This window comes from Schistocerca nitens, chromosome 3 (genome assembly GCF_023898315.1).
Source record: "Schistocerca nitens isolate TAMUIC-IGC-003100 chromosome 3, iqSchNite1.1, whole genome shotgun sequence".
Classification (NCBI taxonomy): domain Eukaryota; kingdom Metazoa; phylum Arthropoda; class Insecta; order Orthoptera; family Acrididae; genus Schistocerca; species Schistocerca nitens.
This window is the reverse complement of record NC_064616.1, coordinates 31,222,469-31,242,902: the sequence shown is the minus strand read 5'-3', so window position 1 is coordinate 31,242,902 and position 20,434 is coordinate 31,222,469. Positions and strand designations below refer to the sequence as shown.

Sequence of the window (20,434 nt, the reverse complement as noted above, 5' to 3'; positions counted from 1 at the left end):
GAGGTTTGTCTAAACTGACAACCTCATCAAATGGATTCATATGCTACGCTGTCTGTTGCCCAAACAACTTGCTGTAGTACTTATATAACAACCTATGGTGTTGTTTCAGCACCAATATAAAATTTTAAAAAGCTTCAAATCATCTGTAAACTGAGAAGAGAACATTTAGCTTGGTGGATCTTTTGATGCTGTTTAAGACCAGACCAGGTTTCATCAGCAGCAGCATTATTAACATCATCATCAGTATCATCAAAAAAAAAATATAAACTTGACATTACACTATATATGCATTCAGCACAGTCACAATTAAGACCTTGACATGTCCAAATAGTTTCAAGTGGAAAGGTTTGCACTAAACCCTGAGATATGCAAGTACCGTAAATAAAATTCCAAGGGTTGAGTGGCTGATAAATACACAACTCTGAAGAGCTTAAGAATGAGGTAGACAATGTGACACAACATATTAACAACTTAGTGGAACTGAATTAAAGGACAGAGGCATGCTGCCAGAGGTCTCTGATGTGCATGGAAAGCTGGACGTCATATAGCATGAGGTCAGTGTGATTACAGCACCAAATAGGGCTGGCCCTGTGACATGAAGCAGTTGAAGGAATAAGAGAAGACTGTGTGTATTGATCAGTGAGCAGTTACTGTGCCCTGTGGTGGTGTTCTTCATTACAACATGGCCTGGAGACAAAATTTGGATGACTTACCATGGAGAAGAATCACCAGGAAACTGGAAGAAGGATGAAGTGTGACAAGTGTAGCTTAGGAATTTGGTACTGTTCACAGCATTATTTCAAGTTCATGATGTCCAAAAGAGGAGAGTAGTTGGTTGATCACGGTCAACTACAGCAGAAAATGTCCACTGCATTATGCAGCAGGCAAGAAGTGACACAGGTCAGACAGTGGGTGCAATTGCAACCACATGTAATGGGATTTAAGGCATGCAATCTCACATTACACAGTAGCATGATTACTGCATAGATGTGGTCTCTTAGCTCAATGATCAATAGGTTGTATTCTGTTGGTACCTGCACATTAGTGGCACCATTTGCAATGGTGCCAAGAGCATAGAGATTGGACCATCAAGGAGTGGGTTGTGTGGTCTTTTTGGATGAGAGCAGATTCAGTGTTGCCAGTGTAGCCCAAGCAACAATTTCTTGAGGGAAGTCATTTTCTTTTAATTGGTGGTTTTATTTTGAAATGATCACTTTACTTAGCTACTAGTTAACTTTGACCCCTTGAGCATTTTCAAGCTACCTCTGTTACCTGCATCACAGTAAAAAGTTCATAAATGTATAACATCACATATTTCACACGTCTTATAAATTGAAGACATAAAGTCAGAAAATGAGCCCCTGATCATATTTTGGCACTTTATTTTACAGGTCCATCTTGATCACACAAATTTTGCACTTTACTATTACCAGTTTTGTGAGCACTTACTATGTACCTACATGTTTAGTTTGACATTGATACTACATCTGAATATTTTATGATCTGATGATGGCAGTAGCCAAAACTGGTAATAATGAAGTGTAAAATTTTTGTGATCAAGACGGACCTGTAAAATAAAGTTTCACATATCTGTGTGGAGGAAGCAACATATGGTTGCACCCTTAATAATGATTTCTAACAACTGTGGTGGGTAGAAGCACAACTGCAGAGGCACGAAGTCCATATATAAAAACAGTAAGAAGTGAGTATTATGCAGGTTTTATCATTGTGCCAGTTTGGAAACCTTAAAATTTGATGCTTCACCTGAAATGCATCAGCACAATAAAGGATTTACTCCCATCTGGATCTCCATTTCATCAGGCTATCAGTATTTTTAATGTCATATACACTCCTGGAAATTGAAATAAGAACACCGTGAATTCATTGTCCCAGGAAGGGGAAACTTTATTGACACATTCCTGGGGTCAGATACATCACATGATCACACTGACAGAACCACAGGCACATAGACACAGGCAACAGAGCATGCACAATGTCGGCACTAGTACAGTGTATATCCACCTTTCGCAGCAATGCAGGCTGCTATTCTCCCATGGAGACGATCGTAGAGATGCTGGATGTAGTCCTGTGGAACGGCTTGCCATGCCATTTCCACCTGGCGCCTCAGTTGGACCAGCGTTCGTGCTGGACGTGCAGACCGCGTGAGACGACGCTTCATCCAGTCCCAAACATGCTCAATGGGGGACAGATCCGGAGATCTTGCTGGCCAGGGTAGTTGACTTACACCTTCTAGAGCACGTTGGGTGGCACGGGATACATGCGGACGTGCATTGTCCTGTTGGACAGCAAGTTCCCTTGCCGGTCTAGGAATGGTAGAACGATGGGTTCGATGACGGTTTGGATGTACCGTGCACTATTCAGTGTCCCCTCGACGATCACCAGTGGTGTACGGCCAGTGTAGGAGATCGCTCCCCACACCATGATGCCGGGTGTTGGCCCTGTGTGCCTCGGTCGTATGCAGTCCTGATTGTGGCGCTCACCTGCACGGCGCCAAACACGCATACGACCATCATTGGCACCAAGGCAGAAGCGACTCTCATCGCTGAAGACGACATGTCTCCATTCGTCCCTGCATTCACGCCTGTCGCGACACCACTGGAGGCGGGCTGCACGATGTTGGGGCGTGAGCGGAAGACGGCCTAATGGTGTGCGGGACTGTAGCCCAGCTTCATGGAGATGGTTGCGAATGGTCCTCGCCGATACCCCAGGAGTAACAGTGTCCCTAATTTGCTTGGAAGTGGCGGTGCGGTCCCCTACGGCACTGCATAGGATCCTACGGTCTTGGCGTGCATCCGTGCGTCGCTGCGGTCCGGTCCCAGGTCGACGGGCACGTGCACCTTCCGCCGACCACTGGCGACAACATCGATGTACTGTGGAGACCTCACGCCCCACGTGTTGAGCAATTCGGCGGTACGTCCACCCGGCCTCCCGCATGCCCACTATACGGCCTCGCTCAAAGTCCGTCAACTGCACATATGGTTCACGTCCACGCTGTCGCGGCATGCTACCAGTGTTAAAGACTGCGATGGAGCCCCGTATGCCACGGCAAACTGGCTGACACTGACGGTGGCGGTGCACAAATGCTGCGCAGCTAGCGCCATTCGACGGCCAACACCGCGGTTCCTGGTGTGTCCGCTGTGCCGTGCGTGTGATCATTGCATGTACAGCCCTCTCGCAGTGTCCGGAGCAAGTATGGTGGGTCTGACACACCGGTGTCAATGTGTTCTTTTTTCCATTTCCAGGAGTGTATATACTGAAATTAAAATATTGCATTTAGAATACAACTACACTTGATGTAGACAGAGTCTTAAAATAAAATGGAGTACATATCAATGACTTTAATAGGACAATGTCATGTTTCCTGAAATGAATTGTGATTGATTTTTAGCAAAAAATAGTAACTTTCAGTTTCTGTTTATTGATGTAGAGAGACATACTTTTTGTTCCCAGACATAAGCAGAAATCTAGTAATGTGTGTCTGCTGCTTCCAGCAAAAAATTGTTGTGATCTATAGAGGATTAATCACTGAAGACACACAGCAGTTGGCTCCAGAGTAGAAATGCTGAAGTTGTGCCCCCCCCCCCCTCCTTTTCAACATCCATAAATCCATCTTCGTGCAATTTTTTTGTTATGCTGAACTATAAAAGTTTATAAGTAGGTTAAATACAAATGAAGCATTACTAAAAATTATTACTTAAATGATCAATAATTAGTATTTGCAGCCATGCTTCATTAGTTACATGTATCACCTAGATAAGAATAAATATTATCCATTTTTCCAACTGAATGTTTATTTTGTTTTAAACCAAACATGTGTCAACCATTTGTACCAGGCGTCGTCAGTGGTCTATAAAATAAAGGACAATTGTTCAACTGTAAATATTATGTTATGAGACATATAGGGTTTCATGGCAGCAAATATAGGTTATCTTACTATTTACAATTATAGGCTTGTGATTTATATTTCCTATTCTTCCTTTTTTCTCCCATCAGGGCTTGCCTCATTTCTTTCTCCATGAGAGAAATCCAATAGCAGAGCTAGACTGCATGGAAAATAAAAACATCATCATGCTGGTGCCTCTAGCCAATAATATGCACCCATGCTAACCATAAAGAAACCAAAGAGTCCAGGGTGCATAGGCAAGAATTTCAAGGTAACAATTGACATGTACTCTGAGATAAACAGCACTACTGGTACTCACTGAGTTGCTTTTACAATAACTGCTTGGTGATGAATTACACTTAACAATGCTAAAAAAAAAATGGTGGAAGATGACGATTGGTTTAGTAACATGTTGTGGACTGACGAACCTCATTTCACACTCCGAGGGTCTGTAAATGCCCACAACTGCAGAATTTGGGCTACCGAAAATCCTAGAACTGTTGTGGAAACTCCATTGCACAATGAGAAAGTCACGATATGTGTTGGATTTACCACATCTACCATTATCGGACCTTTTTCCTTCAAGGAAATGCGTAATTCTGGTTTTGTAACTGCTACCGTGATGGGTGAGAGGTACGCAAATATGTTACAGAATTGCATCATCCCCAGCCTGGCTGATAAGCACCTGCTGGAACGTATGATGTTTATGCAGGATGGCACTCCACCCCATATTGCTAGACGCGTGAAAGATCTCTTGCGCACATCGTTTGGTGATGATCATGTGCTCAGCCACCGCTTTTGTCATGCTTGGCCTCCCAGGTCCCCAGACCTCACTCTGTGTGATTATTGGCTTTGGGGTTACCTGAAGTCGCAAGTGTATCGTGATCGACCGACATCTCTAGGGATGCTGAAAGACAACATCCGACGCCAATGCCTTACCATAACTCCGGACATGCTTTACAGTGCTGTTCACAACATTATTCCTCGACTACAGCTATTGTTGAGGAATGATGGTGGACATATTGAGCATATCCCGTAAAGAACATCATCTTTGCTTTGTCTTACTTTGTTATGCTAATTATTGCTATTCTGATCAGATGAAGTGCCATCTGTCAGACATTTTTTGAACTTTTGAATTTTTTTGGTTCTAATAAAACCCCATGTCATTCCAAGCATGTGTGTCGATTTGTACCTCTCTATCTACATTGTTCCGTGATTTATTCAGTTTTCAAATTTATACTGACTTTTTGATCACTCAGTAGATATAGACATAGATGTAGAGAAAGTAATGAGAGCCAAATATAAAGATCCTTCACTAAGACAGTAAAAAATGTCCAGCATGGGTTTTTAGAGAGCCTACCAGCATGGACATCCCTGACATTGCACCACCCTACCACCAAAATATAAGTCATGGCATCATCCTGCTGCTGACAGAAGATTTGGAATGCAGGGTACTCATTTCAAAAGCTACAGATACCAGAAATACTCTATTAGCCCAACTGGATATTATTCTAAGTATGGATGCCAACATAGAACTGGTGATCCAGGGTAAGGCCACTTGAGCCTGCAGACAGGCAGTGCCTCCACAGAGGTACTCTCTATGACCTACACTGCACAGTGGGAGTGTACAAATAGTGGTTGACAGTTGTGGGTATCCTCACCAAGATTCTGTACATCACATGAATGACAGCCACCACATCATAGGCCATGATCCAGGCTCCTATGAAGATCTTCACTATCAAGTGGACTCCATGCACCACAGCTTTGGGGAAGAGCCTGCAGATTGTCTTCACAGCTTGCTGCAACTTTTACTGCAGAAGTGGCTTCCAGTCGTTGATCACCACACCACTGAACCCAATACCCAATGTAGACACCAAGTGGCTTGTTGGGACATTCAAAACCAAAATGCAAGAAGTGATGACAATAGTTTCTTCCAATGAAGCCCTTCCTAACTACATTGCAACACAGTACTCTTCTGTCCATGGCCACAACCCCCACTGAGGTGCTTCACAGACTTAAGTACTGAACACTCCTGGATCCATTTCAATCACCACAATGAGCCAAGGGAATACAGCAGTAACTGAACAGCCTCACAAGGTTCCACATTTGGGCTTCCACGTTCAGGCACATGCCGCGGTGGATACAGGGTGGTGTTATCAGCCAAAAGTGATTGCATTTGTTGATTTTCAAATATAAATGGGGGGGGGGGGGGGGGGCAGTTGACATCCCACAAGAATCAGCCGCTGCCTCAGGAACCGCCAGTGGTACCAATGGTACCAGTAGTACCTTCCCAAAAGCTCTCACAGCAGTTGGTGCCAGTCATATGCCCCATCTCTGGACATGCAGTGATACGACAATCAACCATGCCACACCCACCTTCTACCAATGAATTTGAGGAGCTGCGGGGTGACATGTGGGCACCTACTGAGATTGACACAGCACTGCTTGTTACAGCACCACTGATGGAGACCCCTGTTGCAGCCATCCCCCTTGCCATCCAACCAGATACCATTTGGGAACAACTGACCCTATGGTCTGCTTAAATGGAGATGAGATTTAATAACTACATTGGAAGCAAATATGGGCTTAGACTCTGGTGGTATCAATAATAGCCAGTTAGCATGTTCTTGAATCAGTGGGAGACACTAGAGTTGCCAGCAACACATAACTTGGACATTGACTCTGGGCAGCTTCACTTGATAAATTTGCATGCCGACACATGAAGTGCCAGTATTCTGTTTACATGAAGTCTACTAGTATTGCTGTCATGTATGTAGAGATGATTGTGCAACAGTCTTGGTTACTGCTTAGATTTTCCTTGGGATGGTTTTATGTGCTTGCAACAGACTTTTCTCCTTGTAATAGTTTTGATTTGACTCACAGTTTCATTCTTAATTTGTCAGTCTATGATAACTTAACAAGTACTGTACTTGGTGCACCAATCATTTACTTTTTCAGTGTGTAAATAAAGTTAGTTTTGACTCTGAACCTAAATATACTACACATGATTTGTATGATAATGAACACTTTATGTTATGTGTTATATTTTCAAGTACACTGCACACAATCCTAGTTACTCTTGTTACCATATTTTTTTAAAATGAACATATAGTTTTTAATGAAAATGGAAGCAATTGAGTTCTTAATAATTAAGAATTTCATCACACATTACCAACTGTATAATGACAAGAACTGGCATGTTTTAAGTATGTCACTTCTTGCAGCTCTCAAATATTGAAGAAAAGACATCTTTTAATATTCAACACCAACGTAGCTTTGGTGTTAAACATTAAAAAAAGTATTTTCTTCAACATTTGTTTTTGTAAACAAGGCACTCATGACCTTACATATAAATTTATTATAGATGCTTAACAATGGTAGCTTTTGAGAAATAATATAAATGCAATGATTAACGATTGTTTATTTAACCTGTTTCACTCTTCAATTCTCCATAATGCAGACACAGGGCATCCCTGGGCACTTTAATTTTAATCACCGCTGCCTGGGCAGCAAATGAACCACAGAGAATTGTGTGAGTCTCTTAATGGAAACAATGAGATCAGTAACCAACAACTAGGATATACTTTAAAACAAAAAGTGCACTTTCATTGAAATATATTTTCATAAGTGTTACAATACAAAACTTTTCACTGTGTCATATTTTTTGCAACTATTCAGAGTAAAGTGTTTCCATTGTCATTTCAGTTGAATTGTTTACAAATGAATAACTGTCATAATCAAAATCATTGTCATTAAAATCATTGTCACACTCATTTTCACTTAGCTGTTCCTCTAAAAGCCCTATAATCTCTTCCTCAGAAAGGATTGTGCATAAAGAACTAGCCATTTTGCACCTACTAACTACAATGTAATAATTACAGCCTTTCTCTCAACACAACTGCTACAGTTTGATCCCAAGTTAACAGAGACTCTCCTTGATAGCAGTACTATGCAGCATTGACACCTAGTACAGTCATATTTGAAAATAGATCATGTGAGAGCTACAAAAGTTATGTCAAATGAGGCTCAACATTGGAGTGCAAATCAAAATTTGCAATGTTGAGCACCACTAGCTGTTGGAGTGGAAAGGGTTAATGAGGGGGTACACAGAATGAGAAAAATGGTTTATTTTATTTTATTTACTTATTTATTTATTTATTTTTTTACATGTAACACTGACAGCAATAGTTTATTTGGAACAACTCACCTGAGTTCAGGAAAAATATTTTCCAGGTACCACTGAAATGGCTTGCACTGCAGTTGTTCTTTAAGTTTTGATCTTTCTTCTAAGCTGAAAAGTAATTCAAATTAAAACTATAAAGTACTCTCATCAAATGTGAATGTTGTACAGAAATTTTCAATCCTTTTTTCAGTGAATAATAAATTAACTGAGCAATGTGCTTCCATAGTTTGAGTTACTAACACAACATGCTGGGATCTATCCAAGTGATTGACAAGAAACTGAGAAATCCTTAAATATATCAACACAATAATTACTGCAATACCTAACTGATACATTTTGAACCAATATTGTGCAATGGCTGTTTAGCTGCTGAAGTGTGAAGGTAATGTGGTTGAGATTGTATTAACTTTATGAAAGGGAATTTAATTCGTTTTTGGCACTTTCAAGGGAGTCAGTGACAGTTTATTTTCTGTATTTCAAATAATAAGAATGTGTTCACATGCTTTTTAACACTTTTCTAGCAACAGCTTTATAAATTTGCACTCATCAAAGATATGAATATGATTTTTTGAGTGATTTGTGAATACATCAGAGTACCATGTCCTCTTGTGTTATAAAAAATTATAGATGGAAGCAGTATGGTGCTCGTATTTATTTCAGTGAGTGTGTATACAATAGGCAATGACACTGTGTACATGTCTTTTAATTGCTATTATTGTTAAAAACATGCAACAAATTACAACAGTTACAGTAGACAACAGCTACACATCACATAAAAGGCCTGCAACTACTAATTTTAAATTTCTCATGTGACAACTTCAGACATTGCGGCTTACCTATACTTGGCCTTATGCAATGTGATTAAATACTGACAATAAGAAACTAATCTGCCTCCTGGAGCAATACATCACAGTAACTCTAGCAATCACTCATAAAAATTTATGGAGATGCAAGCTTTTAGAATGGATATTTCTCTTCTGGAGGTACAGAGCTTCAATGTAAAAGTGAAAGGTGTTGAAAGTACACACAAGTAAGAGTTCCTCAGTAAAAGTAAAATGTGTGGGGAGTAGAAATAAGCTATACAATAAAAAGTAAATAAATTTGAGTATCTGTTTTGGATAAACAGCATTATAGCAAGCTGAAATGAATGCTGAATATGCAGCTAAAGTGACACATTTAGTTAATGGAACCTTCATTTACTGTTGGGTTGCAGAGAGGACACTGTTTAAAGAAGTAAACAAAAATAAACTATGTTAGCATGAATCTCCAGACACCCTAATAAATCTGCTCTTTTTGACAGTGCTGTACACATTAAATGAAGTACAATCATAATGGATCATACACACAAGTCTGAGGTACCCTCTGCAGATGACCCACCACTGCCACTGAGCATAGCTGAGCTAGCCTGAAATAGACTGATGCCCATGGCAGGTTCTGATGGTGACCTCATACACACAAGTCTGAGGTGCAGTAGCCACCAGAAAGATCACGGGAGGCGCACATCAGCACGGCGCGTCATGGACGGTAGTTGCCGCAAGTAGAGTCCCGTCCACCAGAGGGCACGCGAGAATTTGGACGCGACCTCTGCTGGCGTAACAACTACAACAACAACTCAGGCAGCAGGGGCCGTGCCCAGTCAGTTAACATCGAGCATGCCTAGGGCACAGTCCCAGTCTACACCAAGTGAAGTGCGACATAAACGTGAACAGTGTTATTACACAATTGGCGACGAGTAGGGTCGTTCTTTCGCATGTTGTGTCGTTGTTCCGGTTTCGCAGCTTCTCCACAGCATGGAGGATTTAGTGCGGGTTTTGGTTGAGCAGCAGACGGAGCTCATGGCCACCATGAAACAAGTGCTTCCGGCGTTGCTCTCCATGCAGTCTGCTCCAGCGCCATTCCCTCCTCCCTTTCTCCCGTATGACGGGACGGCGGAGGATTGGGACGCATATGAACATCGCCTTCGGCAGCATTTCCAGGCGTTTCATGTTGCCGATGCGGAGGTATGTCATGCTCTCTTCTTGTCTTGGATATCTCCCTCACTGTATCAAGTTTTGCGGCAGCTAGCGCCGTTGCAGGGACCCTCGTCCTTGTCTTTTGATGCACTGTGTTCATTGCTGTCTTCATATTATAGCCGCCGCACGCATGTTGTGGCGGCTGGGGTCGAGTTCTATCAATGCAAGAAACAGCCCCATCAGTCTTACCGGGCGTGGGTCGCTACCCTGCACGGTCTTAGTCGCAAGTGTCATTTTGTCACGGAGCAGTCGCGAGAGTCGTATGCCCACGTTATGGTACGCGACGTCATTGTTCGTTTGGCCCCTGATAGGGAGGTCCGGCAATGGGCCCTGCAGTTAGAAGACCCTTCCCTCGAGGAAGTCCTGTCCATTGCTCAATCGTATGAAGTCTCTCACGCCGCAGGTCAACAGCTGGAAGTGTGGTGCGACGTCGCGGTTGTTCAGGGTGGCGCGGCCGCGTCCGCTGCGTCCGGGGTGGATGACTTGCAAGCGGTACAATCCGGCCGTTACGGCCGCTCCCGCACGGCACGTAAACAGAATTCCGGCCACCGGCCCCTGTTGCCGTCCTGTGTGTCGTGCTATATACATCATGATCGGTCAGAGTGCCCCCAGCGTTGGGCCATTTGTCGCAAATGTAATAGAAAAGGTCACATTGCTAAAGTTTGCCGCTCAGCCTCAAAAGAATCGAAGGAAGCAGGTACAGAGGACATGGACGTTGACATTCAGGAAGTTTCATTGGGCCAGGCTCCCAGCACATCGGCACGCAAACTCTTTATCGAGGTGTTGGTTCTGTCGCGCTGGTTACAACTGCAAGTAGATACGGGCGCGGCAGTTTCGTTGTTGAATGCACAAACTTATTCCGACCTTGGATCGCGCCAGTTTACCTGCGTCTACGCGGTTATGGTAAACAGTTCATTCCCCTACTGGGTCAATTCACTACCGACGTGACTTACAAATCAGTCACTCGGCCTATTACTTTTATTGTTGTCAGTGACGCGAGCTCCGCTAACCCTTTTGGCCTGGATGCCTTTCAAGCTTTCGGTTTTTCTATCGCTGACACCATACAGTTGGTCTCCGAAGACGTTCCCTATCAATCATTGGAATCTTTGATCTCAGACCTTCCAGATATCTTTGAGGAGGGCCTGGGGTGTGTCTCAGATTTTGAAGTTCACTTAACGTTGAAGGCGTCGGCTCGCCCACGTTTTCTACGCGCGAGGCAGATCCCCTTGGCTCTCCGCCCTCAGGTAAAGGAAGAGCTAGACCGGCTGACAGCCCTAGGGGTCGTTCTTCCCATTTCTTCTAGTGAGTGGGCTTCGCCCCTCGTTATTGTAAGGAAGCCCTCGGGAAAATTACGTCTTTGTGGCGATTTCAAGGCCACAATTAATTCCCAATTGGTGGTAGACACCTATCCTTTGCCTCGTGCTGATGAATTGTTCTCCGCTGTGGCAGGAGGCCAATATTTTTTGAAAATCGATCTTTCCGAGGCTTATGATCAGATACCACTTGATGAGGACTCCAAACGGCTGGCAGTCGTCAACACCCCGTTTAGCCTTTACCAATATCAGCGGTTGGCCTTCGGAATATCCAGTGCCCCGGCGATATTCCAGCGTTATCTTGAGCACGTCACGACGACAATCCCTCATTGTATTAATTACCTGGATGACATAATTGTCACAGGCCACAGCACGAAGGAACACTTGCACAACCTTCGCACCCTCTTTCTCAAATTCAGGTCTGTGGGCTTGCATTGCAACCTGCATAAGTCAAACTTCTTCCAACCGTCCATTGAGTATGTGGACTACACCATCTCTCAGCACGGCATCCAGCCACTAGGAAGTTTGGTCCAAGGTATCGTCGACCTTCCTCAGCCCGCTTCGCTGAAAGAGTTACAAGCTTTTTTAGGCAAGATAGCCTATTACCACCGGTTCATTCCCAGGGCTTCCACCATAGCCCGCCCCCTGTACTGCCTTCTGCACAAGGGTGTTCCTTTTGATTGGTCGCCTGCATGCGAGCGAGTGTTCAACTCATTGAAGGGCCTCCTCACGTCAACGCCTTATTTGGCTACTTTTGACCCCCATAAGCCGTTGGTCCTGGCTACAGATGCTTCGCAGTGTGGGGTGGGGGCGGTCCTGGCCCATCGCAACACAGATGGTTCTGAGCAACCACTGGCGTTTGCATCTAAAACTCTTAGTCCCGCACAGGCCCATAACTCCCAGGTGGAAAAAGAGGCTTTGGCCATTGTCTACGCTGTTACCAAGTTTCACCCTTTCTTGTATGGCACGAAGTTTCAGTAAATCACTGACCATAAGCTGTTAATATCGTTATTTGGCCCCGCCTCTCAGATTCCGGATAGGGCGGCCCACAGACTACAGCGCTGGGCCTTGTTCCTCTCTAAGTACCATTATGACATTCATTTTTGCCCTACCGGACAGCATGCCAATGCCGACGCTCTTTCCCGTCTTCCGGTGGGCCCGGATCCTAAGTTCGATCGAGAAGAGATTATGTGTTTTCATTTGGATGTGGTGTCCCGCCAAGCAGTTGATGGCTTCCCGATCACTAGTTCTAGAGTCGCCAGAGAAACAGCAGCTGACCCGGTTCTCCGGCAAGTAGTTTGCCTCATTCAGCAGGGGTGGTCATCCCGCCCTCCAGGCCGGGCCTCGGACCCTCTTCGTAATTATTTTATTCTACGAGACCGCCTCTCGGTCTTGGAAGGAGTTCTCCTTCTGGCTACCGATGATACAGCTCCTTGCGTGGTTGTTACTGCCAGTTTATGAAGGGAGGTCCTCACGTTATTACATGCGGAGCACTGGGGTGTTTCCCGTACTAAAACCTTGGCTTGCAGACATGTGTACTGGCCTGGTATTGACAGAGAAATTGAGCACTTGGTGGCCGCCTGTTCCCAGTGTGCGAGCCTACAGGTATCTCCCAGGGCAGCATTCTCTTCCTGGCTGCCGGCAACCCAAGCATGGGAACGTGTTCACATCGATTTTGCGGGCCCGTTTCTCAATGGCTTTTGGCTCATTGTCATTGATGCTTATTCCCGATTCCCATATGTGGTTCGCTGCTCCTCAACCACTTCAGAAGTTTCAAGCCAGGCACTAGCAAAAATCTTTTCTGTGGAAGGTCTGCCAATCACCCTGGTCTCGGACAATGGAGGAGGAGGAGATTAGTGTTTAACGTCCCGTCGACAACGAGGTCATTAGAGACGGAGCACAAGCTCGGGTGAGGGAAATATGGGGAAGGAAATCGGCCGTGCCCTTTCAAAGGAACTATTCTGGCATTTGCCTGAAGCGATTTAGGGAAATCACGGTCTCAGACAATGGACCGCAGTTTATTTCGCAGACCTTCCAGGATTTTTGTAGGCGCTTCGGTATTCGGCACGTTTGCTCTCCCCCCTTCCATCCACAATTGAATGGGGAAGCCGAGCACATGGTGCACACATTTAAGACGCAGATGAAAAAGTATGTGCACGAATTTCCTGTGGAGGAGGCATTGACATTTTTCCTGACGGTATACCGGACCACAACAATGGGCGAACGCAGCCCCGCAGAGCTCCTCCATGGGCGCCAACCTAGGACTCTGCTGCACCTCCTCTGGCCTGGTCCTCGCCAGTCTTCGCAAAATGGAGTACCTGGCTTTCCACTGGGTATGTCGGTCTGGGCACGTGCGTTTGGTCGCAATCCACGTTGGATACCAGCGGTGGTCCTGCGCCGAAATGGCCGCTGGCTCTATACCTTGCAGGCAGGGGACCGGGTGGTACATCGTCATCAAAATCAGCTACGTCCACGTTTGGGCACCCACCCTCCGACCTCTCGGACACCGGCTTCCCCATTGCCGGCACCCGTGTTGGTTTCTCAGGGGACGTTACCGCCTCTCCCCGCTGTGACCCTGCCGCACTGTGATGGTTCTCAGCCTTGGCAGCCTCCAGTAGCTCCAGCACCGGCATCGCCATCGTTCGGGATGCCCCAGTGAGAGCCGGCCCCCCTCGCAGGCCCGGTTTCTCAGGAGGCTGGTTCACCTGTGGTCGTCCCTTCCCCATCATCCCTGCCACTGGGTCTTGCCCCTCCCGAGTTGGCACAGGATCCGGAGTTCGACAGCTTGTCGCCCGTTCTGTCCCAGGCTCCGGTGGTGGGACGACAGGGGCCTCTTCGTGTGGGTCACTTCCAGCCGTATTTGAAGGTTCCGGCTCGAGGATTGGCAGATCCGCTCAACTCCTGCCTTCCAATGGATGTGGAGGTCATCGCTCCTGCCCGACGCTCCACATTCCAACACAGTGGATCACAGTGGCTTCATCCCCCGAAGGAAGAGGAGTGCAGTAGCCACCAGAAAGATCACAGGAGGTGCACATCAGCACGGCGCGTCACGGACGGTAGTTGCCGCAAGTAGAGTCCCGTTCCTCAGAGGGCACGCGAGAATTCGGACGCAACCCCTGCCGGCGTAACAACAACAACAACAACAACAACAACAACACAACAACTCAGGCAGCACGGGCCGTGCCCAGTCAGTTAACATCGAGCATGCCAAGGGCACAGTCCTGGTCTACGCCAAGTGAAGTGCAATGTAAACGTGAACAGTGTTATTACATGAGTTACCCCTGCAGATGACACAGCACTGCTGCATGTATGGCCTTTTGAAACTACATGCATGTATCACTGCAGTGTCGTTATAAATCACGGGAGATAACTGAGAGGATTCAAATGGGACACGATTGTTGGGGTCCATGTGTGAAGCATTCCATCATAGAGACAACAGTGTGCTTAACCATTAATCTAGCAGATCTAAAACATTAACTGACAGGAACTTCAAGTTTCAGCTTGTTAAAATGTTTTGTTATTTAGTGTAAATTATAGACCTTTTTTCCAGTTGAATATGATAATGACTTTTCATAAATGTTTTTCTTTCCCTTAATGTGATGGGTGTTACTTGTCAGTTTTATGTTTAGTAAAATTCAGCGCACTTTAATTGTATTTATGTTTTGTTATAATGTAGTACCCAATAGTTTTATTGTGATCATGCCAACCATCGTAACAACTAATGTCAATATTGAAAACTTCCATACTGTCCAAGAATGACAGTAGTTGATGGTAAGGCTAGATGTGAACATTTGAAGTGACAGTCCCATGCAAGACTGTTTTGAAAGTTCACCCTCTGCAATACATCACATTTTATGTATAAACATGGAAAGGCAATGGCTAGCTGCTGTGTAACGTTGAGTATAAACATGACTATGTAGTTCCAGATGTACACATATCAAACAACTGTAGATGGCATAACCAATACATTATATCTCTATTACTCAATATTGATCAGATCTTGATAAATAAGTGCAACTATGCCTATAATATACAAGTTGTGAACATGGATTTTGGTGATCATAATGCTCAAATTCTTCCAATGAATATTTCAGGACACTCAATTCCCAATAGAATATGACACACTGTAGGGAATTTCAGTACAAAAAATGTGGAATATTTTTGTTCTCTCCTAAAGGGTGAAACCTGGAAAGAGGCATATGATTGTAATGATACCAATGAGAAATATAAGTTTAAGGCTACATTCAGCCATTTTTTGAAATGGCTTTTCCGAAGAAAATAACTACATTTAATTCTACTCAAAAAACAAAAAAAAGTGGATTACAAAAGGGATAAGGATATCATGTCAAAATAACAGGAAATTGTATGAGTACTCCAAGCAAAATACTAATCCTGACTTTATTCCATGCTTAAAAAGATACAAAAGAATACTAATGCGAGTTATTTCAAAAGCAAAACAACTAGAAAATGTCAAAATATTGCGTAATCCCAAGAATAAAACTAAAGCAACCTGGCAAATAATAAGGAAAGAAATGGGCACCAGGCCAGTTAATCACAGAAATACAGAGCTGATTAGGAATAAAAATAAACTAACTGACCCTAAACATGTGGCTAGTGCTTTCAACAATTATTTCTCTAACATAGCATAGCAGTTAATAAATACACACCTTGACAAACAGCCAGCCAGTCACTCAGATCAAAAAATTCATCAAAACACATTATTCATGCATCCAGCAACACCCGAGGAACTGTCAAGAATCCTAAAAGAATTACCTAATAAATATTCATTGGGTGTTCATGAGATACCAAATGCTATTACCAAAGTCAGTGCAACAGTTATTGTGGAACCACTAACAGACATAGTAAATTCGTCTTTTGAGAGTTGTGCCTTTCCAACTAATCTAAAAACTGCAAAAGTAACACCTTTGCATAAGAAAGGTGCAAAAAGTGATATTGATAATTATAGGCCAGTTTCAGTATTGTCAGGCTTCAGCAAAATTGTGGAAAAAATGTTCCTAAGAAGATTAACAGTTTTTTTAAATAAAGAGAGCCTGATAAGTGACTCCCAACATGGTTACAAAGCTGGGAAGTAAACTCAGACAGCAAACTTTGCTTTCTTAAATGAAGTATTAAAAGTAGTGGATGATAAGCAATATGTATCTTGGATATTTCTGGATCTTACTTAGCCTTTGATGTTATTGATTATGGCATTCTCTTGCATAAATTAAGTAAATATGGAATTAGAGGCCAGTCTGAAAGGTGGCTCCAGTTGTATCTCAGTAATCAACAGCAGATTACAGAAATGAAACACAAAGATAGTAAAACACAAAAAATTTCTAGTTTTTACAGTGATGAGGAGAAAATCAAGTATGGAGTCCCACAATGTCAATTCTGGGACCTGTCCTATTACTACCGCATATAAATGACGGCTTGTAAAATATATTATGGAACCACTGTACTCTTTGCAGATGACACCAATATTCTAATTAAATCACAGAATGAGGGAAATCTGCAGGAGGCTGCAATATCAGTTATGCATACATTAATGCACTGGTTCAGGACCAATAGGCTCATCAAGAATTCTGAAAAATCTGTGGCAATTAACTTCCACATCACACCCTGTTTTCACTATCAAAGGAAAAAAAATGTGTCAAAGGTCAGTAATACAAAATTTCGAGGCATTCATGTTCAGTCAAATCTAAAGTGGGAGGTGTGCCTAAACAATTTAAAAAAGAGACTGAATTCACTAGCACATGCTGTCAGGATCAAAAAAGATTATCAGGGTGATAAAAAAAGCCAAATGCAAGGATCCCTGTGGACCCCTTTTTAAAATTCTCAAAATATTGCCTTTGCCTTGCTTGTATATATATGAAATTCTAATTTTCATAAAAGTGAGTATCTTAAAAAAGGAAGATCTCTTCACACACAACTATGATATACAAACTTATGAAACTAGGCACAAGAAGAACCTACACATGAACACAGTAAATACAAATTTATGCAAAAGAGGAGTGTATCATACTGGAACTGTGTTATATAACCATTTGCCTTCTTACCTAAAATGAACACCAACATTAAATGCATTTAAAATAAAGTTGAAACAGTTCTTGCTTGACCACTGCTTCTATTCTTTGTCTGGATTTATGGAACATCATAATAAGTAAACCTCATTTACCAAATTTTACTAATTGTCAATTCATAATATAGTTTACGTTGTGCTTATCATGTCATCTCATTTAATAACTGCTATTATAACATGTAGAAGCAACGTAGTACACCAACCTAGATTATTATGTATTTTGATTATGTCAACAATGTAGTCAAAATGACTACTGTCTTGTAAAGTAACTAGGTTTACCACTGTCCTGTACCACATGTACAAACGATGTATTAAAATGATTCTTGGAAAAATAAACAAATAAAGAATGAATGTTATTAGTTTTCTGACTGTACATTTTTTGTGTCAGAGTACAGAGCTTCTTTCCCAACTTAGGACATTTTTGCTAATTAATGAATGATTTCTATTGAAGGCATACCTTCCAATCTCAACATCAACAGCATTTGGCCTTGCTTCATAAAAGAATGTCTTGTATTCCTCAAGCCATACTTCTGCTATACGTCTGCTGTTCCTAAAAATTAATTTTTTAACTGTTAAGTAATTTGCATAGACTCAAATTTGTACTAGATAATGCTGAAGGATCTAATCTTACCTGAGATATGTTTGTGCATTTCCACGTGGGAATGAATAAGGATGCTTTTTTCGGAACACGTGTCCCACTCTGCTACAGGGAATGATTTCAAGCCTTCCTCCACACAGCCACGTCTTGAGAGAAATTTCTAAATAAATGAACAACTAAGTCAAAATTCGACTTGTAATACCACTTGTCTGTTGTAGGAATAAATAATTTGGAAGAGAAGAAGTAAGAAGCAGTTTAGAAAAATTGGACAAGGCAAATTTCAAGACTTAGTCATGAGAAGATCAGTGGAAGTTAAAATAGAAAAAAAAACTTACCATACTAAATCCATGGATGTTAATAAATAAAACATAAATTGAAATCAGAAACGAATAAATTAAAACTGAAGGGCATGCAACAATATAAGATGAAAAATTTGAAATTAAATTGGAGATAGAAAATATCAAAAGAAAGTCAGATGGATAGAAAGTGAGAGAGAAAGTTGCATCAAATAGTTAGCTACTAATAATTTGATTACCTCTGCAAAACTATAATTTAAAACTAAAGCCAAATGAAAAGAGGAAAATAAATATTCCATACTGAACAACAACAGACACATCAAAGGAATTTTTTGTGGGTATTTGACAGGTAAAGTCACTGCTTAACAACTTTTTTGGTGATGTGGCTTTTTTACCGTCTTCAGGTGACTGATAACTGCTCCCAAGGGACGTTGATACTCTGTAAAAATGGTAAGGTGTGATGGGGCAGTGTGAGTCATATCACATGTCTCATTACCATCTTTTACTGCCATCCTACTGTCATTGTTTTTTAACATATTTCATGTTGTATTTTAATGATCCAGAGACAGTATCTCACTCCATACTGAATTCAATTGTGTTTCCAAACTTCTCATAAAATCCTAAGCTGAAGAAGGTTGATTATTTTTTAATGTCCCATTGATGACAAGTTGATTGAAGGTAGTCCAAATCTCATAATGAGGCTAAAATCAGCAAAAAGCATATACCTTACACTGATCAGGCAGAACATTATGACCACCTACGTAATAGCTGGTACCATGTCATATCACTTAATAACTGCTATTATCACATGTAGAAGCAATGTAGTACACCAACCTTCGCCTTTGGCATGGATAACAGCAGTGAGGCATCATGGCATGCAAGCGATGAGGCCTTAGTAGGTCGCTGGAGGGAGTTGGCACCACCCCTGCACACACGTCACCTAATTTCCATATAGTCAAGGGAGGGGGGTGATGAGTTCTGATGCCACATTCAATCATATCCCAGATGTGTTCAATCAGGTTAATATCTGGTGCGATAGTGGCTAGAACATCAATAGGAACTTGTCACTGTGTCCCACAAACCACTCAATCACACTCCTGGCCTTATGACTTGATGTATTATCTTGTTGAAAAAGGCCACTCATTTTGGGAAACATGATCGCTGTGAAGGGGTGTATGTGGTATGCAACCAGTTTATGATACTCCTTGGCTATTATGGTGCCTTGCACAAGCTCCACTGGACACATAGATGCCCATGTGAATGTTTCCCAGAGCATAATGAAGCTGCCGCCAGCTTCTCTCCATTCCACAGTACAGGTGTCATGGTACTGTTCCCCTGGAAGACAACAGATTTGTGCCCTCCCATTGGCTTGATGAAGAAGGTATTGAGATTCATCAGACTGTGCAATGCTTTGCCAATGCACCAACATCAGGTGCTGACAGTCTTGTGCCCATTTCCATCATAGTTGCTGTTGTGGTGTTAAGCCAATGTTGTGGTGTTAGTATTGGCACATGGATGGGTCGTTGGCTGCAAAGGCCCATTGGTACAAGTGTTTGGTGCACTTTGTTTTCAGACACACTTGTACTCTGCCCATCAGATCACACAGTTTGCCACCTGTCCTGTTTTGCCGTCTGCCCAGCCTATGATGTTCAACATCTGTAATAATGGGTGGCCACCCTACCCTACAACATCTGGTTGTGGTTTCACCTTGGTTTTGCCACTTGTTAAAGACACTCACCACAGCACTCCCCAAACACTTGACAAGTTGTGCAGTTTCCAAAATGCTCATGCAGAGCCTCAGGGCTATCACAGTCTGCTCTTGGTCAAACTCAGATAGATCACGTAGCTTACCTATTCTACACACGGACAGCACGCTCACTGACAGTACATGCATCATGCATGTATCTGACTAGCAGTCATTTCTTGCCAGGTGATGCTGCTATCGCCTTGATGGGTTTATATTGATAGCTGCTCAGTGGTCATAATGTTCTGGTTGATACTTTTCTGGTGATACTAACACCAATAATTCTATGTCATCAATCACACCTT

At 42.9% G+C, this 20,434-nt stretch overlaps 1 protein-coding gene across 2 annotated transcripts in view; it reads right to left on the bottom strand.

Moving 5' to 3' along the window:
• LOC126247968 (polypeptide N-acetylgalactosaminyltransferase 16-like) overlaps positions 1–20,434 on the bottom strand; it is a 567,635-nt gene that overhangs the window by 35,143 nt on the left and 512,058 nt on the right. For both annotated transcript variants that reach the window (XM_049948532.1, XM_049948534.1), the window contains exons 10-12: positions 18,123–18,249; positions 17,949–18,041; positions 8,112–8,195 (exon numbers count right to left, since the gene is read on the bottom strand). In XM_049948532.1, coding sequence (XP_049804489.1) covers positions 8,112–8,195; positions 17,949–18,041; positions 18,123–18,249 — 304 coding nt within the window. The remainder of the gene's footprint in view (positions 1–8,111; positions 8,196–17,948; positions 18,042–18,122; positions 18,250–20,434) is intronic.